Raw genomic sequence first — 9,074 nt, 5'->3', positions numbered from 1 at the left:
TTGGGTCAGACCAGAGGAATCAGTCTGCAGGAACGCCCGGGACCGGACAGGGATCTCCTGATCTACCCTCCCCCGACACCCCCATTGCTCCTAAGGCCCATCACCCACACCCTCTGCTCTCGGAATTCAGCATCAACCAGAGCTTTTGCGATTTTGTTTTTTAAGATTTTATTTTTGGGGTCCCTAGTAGCTCAGTTGGTTGAGTGTTGACTCTTGACTTTGGTTCAGGTCATGATCTCACGGTTCGTGAGATCAAGTCCCGCGTCAGGCTCTGTGCTGATAGTGTGGAGCCTGCTTGGGATTTTCCTTCTCCCTCTCTCTCTGCCTCTCCCCTGCTCGTGTTCTCTCTCTCTAAATAAACAAACATTTAAAAAATAAAAAATAATAAACTACAGCATAGTGGAAACATAACTTTTATATGCACCGGGAAACCAAGCATTCATTTGACTCACTTCATTGTGATATTGGCTTTATCGTGGTGGTCTGCAAGCGAACTTGTAGTATCTCTGAGGTATGCCTGTGATCCCCATTTTACAGCTGAGGAAACTGAGGCCCAGTCCCAAGTCATACAGTTACTAACCTCCCCCAAGCAGCAAATACTTGATAATCTACAAACACCAGGGCCTGACGGTCACCGGGGTGGAGAATGACATTCAAGCTCCGAGCTCTCCCAGAAGTGCCACGTGGGAAGGAGACAATACACAATAAACAAACGGGGGCAAGGAGAGGCCCGCGTGGCAGTGGGGTGGGCAGTGATGCGGTCCTTGATTGGGCTGGGAGCCGGGTGTAGCTGTTTTCCTCATTCACCCGTGCGGCCGAGCCCTGTGACTGGCACACTGAAGGCACTTGATAAAAATGGAAAATGAAATCTTCCGACCACCTTCAACCTGGTCACGTTTAACTTCTGTCTGATACACAGACATGTGGGCTCAACAGTTGTGGGTTTTTTTTTTTTTTTTTGAGTAAACTCTATGCCCAGCGTGGGGCTTGAACCCCGAGATCAAGAGGTACACGCTGTACCGACTGAGCCGGCCAGGTGCGCCCCTTGGGCTCAGCATCTTTGCTGCCCCAGTCCAGGTGCCAGACAATTGTTATTTCCAGCTTTTTCCAGTTACAGATGGTGAGGCAGTAGACAGTACGATGCATGGGGGCTTTATGCTTTGAATGACTTCTTGGGACAAAGTCTCGGGAATGGGGTTACCGGCTCAAGGGTCATGAGCAGATTTATCACTCTGGGTTTCTCCCTGTGGAGGGCGATGGGTCTGGCACTCTTCCTGAGCACCTACTGCACGCTGGGCCCCGTCTTCACTATACATCCTCATAGAGAACCCTGGAGAGTGGACTGACTGCCTGGTAAATGCCTTCTCAGCCCTCTAAAGCCTTGCTCACACACTCCCTGGGCAGGCTTCCCCAGCTTCTAGGAGTTGGGTCTTTTTCATTGTAAGACCTGTTATTTTAGCATTACTCTATGCCAGGCTTCCTGGGTCTCTCTGCCCTGGTAATTTCGCCCCAGCACTGAGGGTGGGCGCTGAGTGGCCGAGGCAAGGATGAGTAATGAGAGCTACATTCAGGACTTGAACTCGCCTGCAGGGGAGGGAAGTTTTGTATCCTCTTGGGAGTAATGCTCTTCACACAAAGGAGCCAGGACACCTGCCCTTGCCTCTCATCTTAGCCGGCGGACTTCAGCTGAGACACTGCAGGCCTCAGTCTCCACGTCTATAAATGGAAGCAGCGATAGACCAAACTTTTCCAACACCTTTTTAAAAAAATGTCTTTTTTAATGTTTTATTTATTTCTGAGAGAGAGAGAGAGAGAGAGAGAGAGAGAGAGAGAGAGAGAGACAGCGTGAGCAGGGGAGGGTCAGAGAGAGAGGGAGACACAGAATCCGAAACAGGCTCCGGGCTCTGAGCTAGCTGTCAGCACAAGAGCCCGACGCGGGGCTCGAACCCATGAACCGTGAGATCATGACCCGAGCTGATCGGATGCTTAACCAACTGAGCCACCCAGGCGTCCCTTTCCAACACCTTTAATAAGCCATCATTTTCCTCCCACAGGGAGCTGTAATCCCATAAAGGCACCTGTGGGTTCTAATAGCTCAAACCGGCAGAGACCCAACCCTTACTTCTACTGCCCTTTCCTCTCCGTCAGGTTTCTGGCATTCCCGAGATTACTAGGCGGGTGCCAGGGGACAGGGGACGAAAGGTCTGTCACCTGCGTAGGCCATGGACATGGCCCCGCCTCTCCAGTGGTATTTTTAGACAAAGTCCTCGGCTACCTTATCTAAATGGCCTGACTGGAGACCTTGAATTCTCAGCTTTTACAAACATCCAATAGGACTCCCACCCTGCTTCCCTTCTAAATGCCTAGGCTACTCTGGGGTCCTCAGTTCAGTGCACAGGCCCCCCTCTACGGCTGGCTCGTCAAAGGCCCCTTTTCATTGTAACACTTTTTTCGAAAAGACCATTTTTCTTGGAGCAAGTTCAGCCAAGCACACACGGATCTAAAAAAAGAGATGTTTGCTTCCGGCCGACTGTGAAATCCCACACAGAAGCCATTTTCTGTAATCCAGGCGCTTAATTTCCTACGCAGCCTGGGAAACCTCTTGTCCCAGCTCATGTCCCGTAAAATAGGATCTGTAATTTTTATATTTAGCTATAACCCCGTTCCAGAAAGGACTGGGGCGGCGGGGTCAAACAGGAGTGAGGGACACAGGCCGGTGTGGCCAGTGGGAGACGGGGCCCTCGTCCCCCTCCGCGGGCAAAGGTGCGTTAGTCACGGTCACGCGGCTGCCTCCTGCGCGGGGGCGGGCGGGGCGCGTCCACAAAGCCAGCAGCCCGGTGGCACTCACCTTTGGCCCGCGGTCCACGTGGCTGCGGCGGCCCGGCTGCGGGATGCCGCTCTGCCCGCCCCGAGCCTCCATCCAGCTCCAGGCGTCCTCAGCACCAAGGACAGGGAAACTGAGGCTGCGGGAGGGCCCCCCCGGCCCCCAACGGGAGGGCGGGGTCAACCTGTGCGGCCTTGAACCAAACGCTTCTGCCCTCTTTTCGGACCCGGGGACAGTAACTCCTCCGGCTCTGGACGTTCCGAACGTGGCTGCGCCTCGCAAGGAGCCGAGCCGGCGCTGGGAAACGTTCTAGAAACACACCCTCGGAGCAGCAGAAGGAGGTGCCTTGCCCCAAGGTCATGCAGAAAGAGAAGCCAGCCTGCGGGCACCAGCTTCCTGCCTGCATCCTGCCAGGCCCCGGCGTCTGATGTCTTGGGGTTCCCAGGGGTCCGAGCAAAGTTTCGGCTCCCAAAGCCAAGCCCCGGCTGCCCGAGGCTCAGGGGCCGGAGGCTGCCGCCAGCTCCCCACCCCCGCCGCGGCTCTCCCGGCGCCCCGGCGCCTCGATTGCAGCTCGCCAACCCCGCGACCCCCGGCTCCGGCTCGACGCCCCGCCCCCCGCGCGGGCCCCGCCCCCCGCGCCGGCCGCGCCCGGGGCCGGAGGGGGTGCGGGCGGCACCGCAGCCAATAGGGAGGTGGCGTGGCGAGGGCCGCGGCGGTTGTGAGGCCGATCGGCGGCGGCCCGCGGCCAATCAGCGGCGGGCGCGAGGGCGGGCTGTGACGCGAGCGGCGCTCCTCGTGCGGCGGCGGTATAGGAGCGCGCGCCGCGCCAGCAGGGCCAGCCGAGCGCCTCAGCCGCCGCCGCCGCCGCCGCCGCCGCCGCTGCCGGCCGCCCGCTTCCTCTGCGCCGCCGCCCCGCGCCCGCCCGGCGCGCCCCCCAACCGCCGCCCGCGCCCCCGGCCGGCCCGTCAGCGAGCCGGCGAGCCGCCTCCGCGCCCGGCCTCCGGGAGGGGGGCGTCCGGCCGGACCCTGAGCTTCGCTCTCTCGCGCTGCGGCCGTCCGCGCCTCCTCGGCCGCCTGCCCGGCATGAAGACCAAGTTCTGCAACGGGGGCGAGGCGGAGCCCTCGCCGCTCGGGCTGCTCCTGAGCTGCGGCGGCGGCAGCGCGGCCCCGGCGCCCGGCGTGGGGCAGCAGCGCGACGCCGCCAGCGACCTCGAGCCCAAGCAGCTGGGCGGCCCGCAGCCGCCGCTCGCGCTGCCGCCGCCGCCGCCGCCGCCGCTGCCGCTGCCCCCGCCGCCGCCGCCGCCGCCGCCGCCGGCCGACGAGCAGCCCGAGCCTCGGACGCGGCGCAGGGCCTATCTGTGGTGCAAGGAGTTCCTGCCCGGCGCCTGGCGGGGCCTTCGCGAGGACCAGTTCCACATCAGTGTCATCAGGTCGGTGGCGGCGCCCCGCCGGGGTGGGCGCGCAGGGCGGACGCGGGGGTCGGGGGGGGGGGACGGGGGGGCGGACCCCTTGCTCGATCCCGTGGGAAATCCAAACCTCCCAAGACCTCCCAGAAGCCCGGCCGTTGAGCAGACCCCGGTTTCATGCGAAGGCAGGTCTCCCCTAAGCAGAACAATACCGTTGATGACAAAGTGCGTTTGGCACCGAAGCCGGTTACAGTGTGCCCGCGCAGGCCCTCCCGGGGGGTTCGCGGCCTTGAACGCGGAGGGATGTTGTGACTGGCTTTGAAAGAAGTCACTTGGGAACTTTACTTCCAGTTCCTCGAGTCCGTGACATGCTCCCCGCCCCCTCCCCCGTCTGAAATTCACTTGCGTTCGCGTCCGAGGGGTCACATTCGTTCATTCCCCGCTGACACGGTTCAGACAGGGGTGTATTCGAGGGCAGAGTTTAGGAGATGTGGCTCCAGAAACGACGAGGAGCAAGGTAGAAAGGGCCGCCCGCCCCTTTTTTAAAGCTAAAAACATTACCCCCCCCCCCCCGAAAAAAACCCCAACAAAACAACTATGTGTGTATATATTCAGACCTAACAGGAAGAGAGACTGCCTTGATTTTTGTTGTCACTCTGGTCCCCGGAGATGACCGTTTAACATCTAGTGTGTGTCCTATTTAGTCCTTTATTTATTGATTTTAATGTGTTTATTTTTTAGAGAGCGTAAGTGGGGGAGGGGCAGAGGGAGGGGACAGAGGATCTGAAGCGGGCTCTGCGCGGACAGCAGTGAGCCGCCCTGGGGCTCGAACTCACGAACCTGGAGATATGACCCGAGCTCCCCAGGCGCGCCGAGACCTTTAAACATGCGAGACCTTTAAACATGCGTGTCTTTCTCTGCTGTTTTCTTTTAACTGGTTGACCAGGTAGAGCGTAGTATCTAGAAATTGGCCTGCCGCCACCGATAATCCCCAACTCCAATTTTAGTCATTTGATTCCTTTTTCCTGCTCAGTCCTGCAGCAGCGCTGCCAATGCGGCAAAATAACTGAGCTTCACTTCCTTGTGCCTCTGGCCCCTCTTACAGATTTGCGTGTGAGCAGTAAGAATCAGAAGCTGGGAATGAGAGAAGACCAAAGGTGTTTAGATAATTTCTCAATTGCCCAGTGAATTTTCTTTATATTTTCATTTTGCTTATTAAAAATTTAAAAAAAAATTTTAATGTTTTATTTATTTCTGAGAGAGAGAGAGACAGTGTGAGCAGGGGAAGGTCAGAGAGAGAGGGAGACACAGAATCGGAAGACAGGCTCCAGGCTCTGAGCTGGCAGTCAGCACAGAGCCCGACGCGGGGCTCGAACCCACGGACGGTGAGATCGTGACCTGAGCTGAAGTCAGATGCTTAACCAACTGAGCCCCCAGGCGCCCCTGTTTATTTATTTTTTAATGGAAGTGTCTCCAAAACTACCTCATTCAGGTGGGCCTGAAAATTCTCAAAGAAAAGGGTGATAGAGGTCGTCGTAGGCCGTGTAATCATGAGTCTGTAAAATGAGAGACTAGAGGGGCTCGAGGTCAGAGTCTGAGCCAAGTCCCTGCTACCCGCCCCTCCTGCTCCAGTGCTCTTGCTTATTGCCCGTGAGGGTGTTGGGACAGCCTGGACCCGGCCTTAACACATTCTCTTGTGGCCCCTTCAGGGGACTGTCACTGGTCAGGTAAACCATTGTGTTTTGCTTAACACTGTCATTGAAGGGGCGCCTGGGTGGCTTAAGTGTCTGACTTCGGTTCAGGTCATGATCTCAACGTTCGTGGGTTTGAGCCCCTCGTCGGGCTCTGTGCTGACAGCTCAGCCTGGAACTTGCTTTAGATTCTGTGTCTCCCTCTCTCTCTGCTCATGTTTGTTCTGTCTCTCTTCTTCAAAAATAAACATTAAAAAAAATTTTTTTAAACCCTGTCATTGTAGGAGCATTGAAGAGGTTTTCTTTCTTTTCTCTAGGAATTGGTACTCTTAGAAGTAGTCTTGGAAGCTTTCCTTTTTGTTTGGAGGACTTTATATTTTTTATTTTTATTTTTTTAATGTTTTATGTATTTCTAGGAGAGAGAGACAGCGTGAGCAGGGGAGGGTCAGAGAGAGAGGGAATCACAGACTGAAACAGGCTCCAGGCTCTGAGCTGGCAGTCAGCACAGAGCCCGACGCGGGGCTCGAACCCACGAACCGCGAGATCATGACCTAAGCAAAAGTCGGACGCTTAACCCACTAAGCCACCCAGGCGCCCCTGGAGGACTTTTTATTTTTTTAAGTTTTTTTATTAATGTTTTTTATTTATTTCTGAGAGAGAGAGACAGACAGACAGACAGACACAGCGTGAACAGGGGAGGGTCAGAGAGAGAGGGAGATCCAGAATCTGAAGCAGCTCCAGGCTCTGAGCTGTCAGCACAGAGCCCAACGTGAGGCTCGAACCCACGAACCGTGAGACCATGACCTGAGCCGAAGTCAGATGTTTAACTGACTGAGCCCCCCAGGCGCCCCTGGAGAACGTTTTAAAACTGTGGTATACATGACTTCTTAGTCCTGTTTTCTGGAATAGAATGTAATTCTGGAATGGGTTTCATAAAGCGAACAGTGGTGCTTTAGGAGATGGGAAATGGGTGATGCTCAGCTTTAAAAAGGGGCAAAAGAGGTGGGCTCCTGGGTGGTTCAGTCAGTTAAGCATCTGACTTTGGCTCAGGTCATCATCTCTTGGTTCTTGAGCTCGAGCCCCATTTCTGATGAACCCCGCTCTCTCTTCTCTCTCTCTTCCTCTCCCTCCCTCTTTCACCCCTCACCTCCTGCCCCTTGTAGGATTCTCTCTCTCTCTCTCTCTGCCCCTCGCTCACTTGTGCCCTCTGTCTCTCTTTCTCTCAAAAAAAGGCGGGGAGCAAAAGAGACAGTTCAGAGTGAGGAAGGGGGTCCTCTGGGCTGAGATACAGTGGCCCTCCACAGGCAGGTGGTGGTTCCCGTGTCTCTGGCTGTCGTGTGTTATTGACACTTTGCCGTCTCTCAGCTGTTTACTGAGTGCTGGTCTGCGCGCGGCGGTTTATCAGGCCTCATCGCCTCGACTCAGTCCGTCTAGTCTGCTCCACATTTAACCCTTCTGCTCCTTCCCACCCTGGAAGGTGCTTTTGTTGCCTTCTGTCTCGGAGTCGTAACAGCAGCTGGCCGAAGCCGCGGGACCGCTGCCACCTTTGCACTCCCCCAGAGGCCCCTCCTCTGCTTGCAGTGACAGCTGACACCTGGTCACACCCACTGTCTCTTGGCTTTGCTGTTTCTGAGGCCAGGAACCCAGGCCTTTGCCCTTGCTTAGACCCTGTAACTGGAGGCACCAGTGGGAGTCCTGGAGCTTTGGGTCCCCCCACCTCTAATCCACTGTAGAGCTTGTTGCCAGGTATTTCTCAAATATTGTTACTCTTATTTAAAAAAATTTTTTTAATGTTTGTTTTTGAGAGAGAGAGAGAGACAGAACGTGAGCATCTGAGGGGCAGAGAGAAAGGGAGACACAGAATCCGATGCAGGCTCCGGGCTCTGAGTTGGCAGCACAGAGCCCGATGTGGGGCTCAAACTCATGAGCCATGAGATCCTGACCTGAGCCAAAGTCGGACGCTTAACCGACAGCCCCCCAGGCGCCCCTGTTACTCTAGTTCTGAAAGTTTACCGCGGCTTCCTGTAGCTGGAGATGAAAATCCAAACTTGTGTATATGCTGTCAGCTTGTGCCCCAGCCTTCCTTTGTAGAGTGGCGCTTTCTTGCTCTTGTTGCTGTTGTTTAAAAATCGCTCTTCCCTCTTTACCAGCAGCAAGGAACAGTGAGCCAGTTGCACTGGACCCTGCATTTCCTGAATGAGCTTTGTGTTTTCAGGCTCCATGCCTTTCTTAGCTCTTATACTCTGCTTGGCAGCCTGGTGTCTGCTTTTAAACTTCCTCCTTTGAGGCCTCACTTAGGGAGAAGCAGAATTTACTTCTCCCCATGTATGTGTCTTCCATAGCGTTTCATAAACATACGCACCTTCACGGCAACAGCACTTTACCACATCTGTCTGTTTATTCTTTGACTCCCATGTTAGATTGAATTCCTGGAGGGCATTTCCTCGTGTCTCCAGCAACGGAATTAGTGCCTGACTCGTGGTTGGCGCTGGATTTTAGCTTAAATTGGCCTACTTGCTATCCTTTCAATGTGATTGATGGCAGGGGTCTCTGTAATCTGACTTGTTTGCCTGAGTCTTTTAGCTGGGAGTGGTATAGGGAAAGAGAAGAATCACCGTAACATAGAAATTGTCATCAGCAAACCGACCGCTTGAAAATTTTGCCCATGCCCAGCCGTCACAGCTGTACCCTAACTTCTGTCCAGGCCCATCAAGTCAAATGTTTGTTATCGCTCTTATTGCTGATTGAGAATAGTCACAATCAGTTGTGAAATGAAATTGCAGATCTTGGCCAGATTTCCTGAAGTTTGATGGAAGAATGGTTTGAGAGCTGTTAAAGTTTCACACGTACCTGTTGACACATTATATCCCACAGACCCACTAACAGCTGAAAATTGATGGTGAGATGATACCATGAGCCCTTCACAATAGAATCATTTAAACATCAAAAAAACAGAGAAGCCCTTGAAAAGACTGGCCAAGTCCATAGATATATTTGCAGAATGATGCAATAAAAGTCAAACAGGGAGTGAATTATGGTTTGTGGGGTCATCATTAAGTTTTGGATAAAATTATGCCAAAATTCCCTTATGGGCACAGTTGCATTATAACTTAAGTTCTGTTATAAATAACTTTTAGTTTCATTTTCCAAGAT

The 9,074-nt window shown here is 54.4% G+C and overlaps 1 protein-coding gene across 5 annotated transcripts in view; it reads left to right on the top strand.

The window, feature by feature from the left end:
• Positions 1–3,751: 3,751 nt before the first annotated feature.
• Positions 3,752–9,074, top strand: part of CHKA (choline kinase alpha) — a 58,801-nt gene continuing 53,478 nt past the window's right edge. The window contains exon 1 of one of the 5 annotated variants that reach the window (XM_039235399.1): positions 3,752–4,254. In XM_039235399.1, the coding sequence (XP_039091330.1) occupies positions 3,908–4,254 (347 nt within the window). In that variant the 5' untranslated portion in view covers positions 3,752–3,907. The remainder of the gene's footprint in view (positions 4,255–9,074) is intronic. The other 4 variants (XM_039235401.1, XM_039235403.1, XM_039235400.1 and 1 more) reach the window with 4 other exon arrangements.

Source organism: Hyaena hyaena, unplaced genomic scaffold, assembly GCF_003009895.1.
Source record: "Hyaena hyaena isolate Hyena2069 unplaced genomic scaffold, ASM300989v1 scaffold_98, whole genome shotgun sequence".
In the NCBI taxonomy this organism is placed as follows: domain Eukaryota; kingdom Metazoa; phylum Chordata; class Mammalia; order Carnivora; family Hyaenidae; genus Hyaena; species Hyaena hyaena.
The sequence above is the reverse complement of the archived record's forward strand: the minus strand, read 5'-3'. Positions and strand labels throughout refer to the sequence as shown.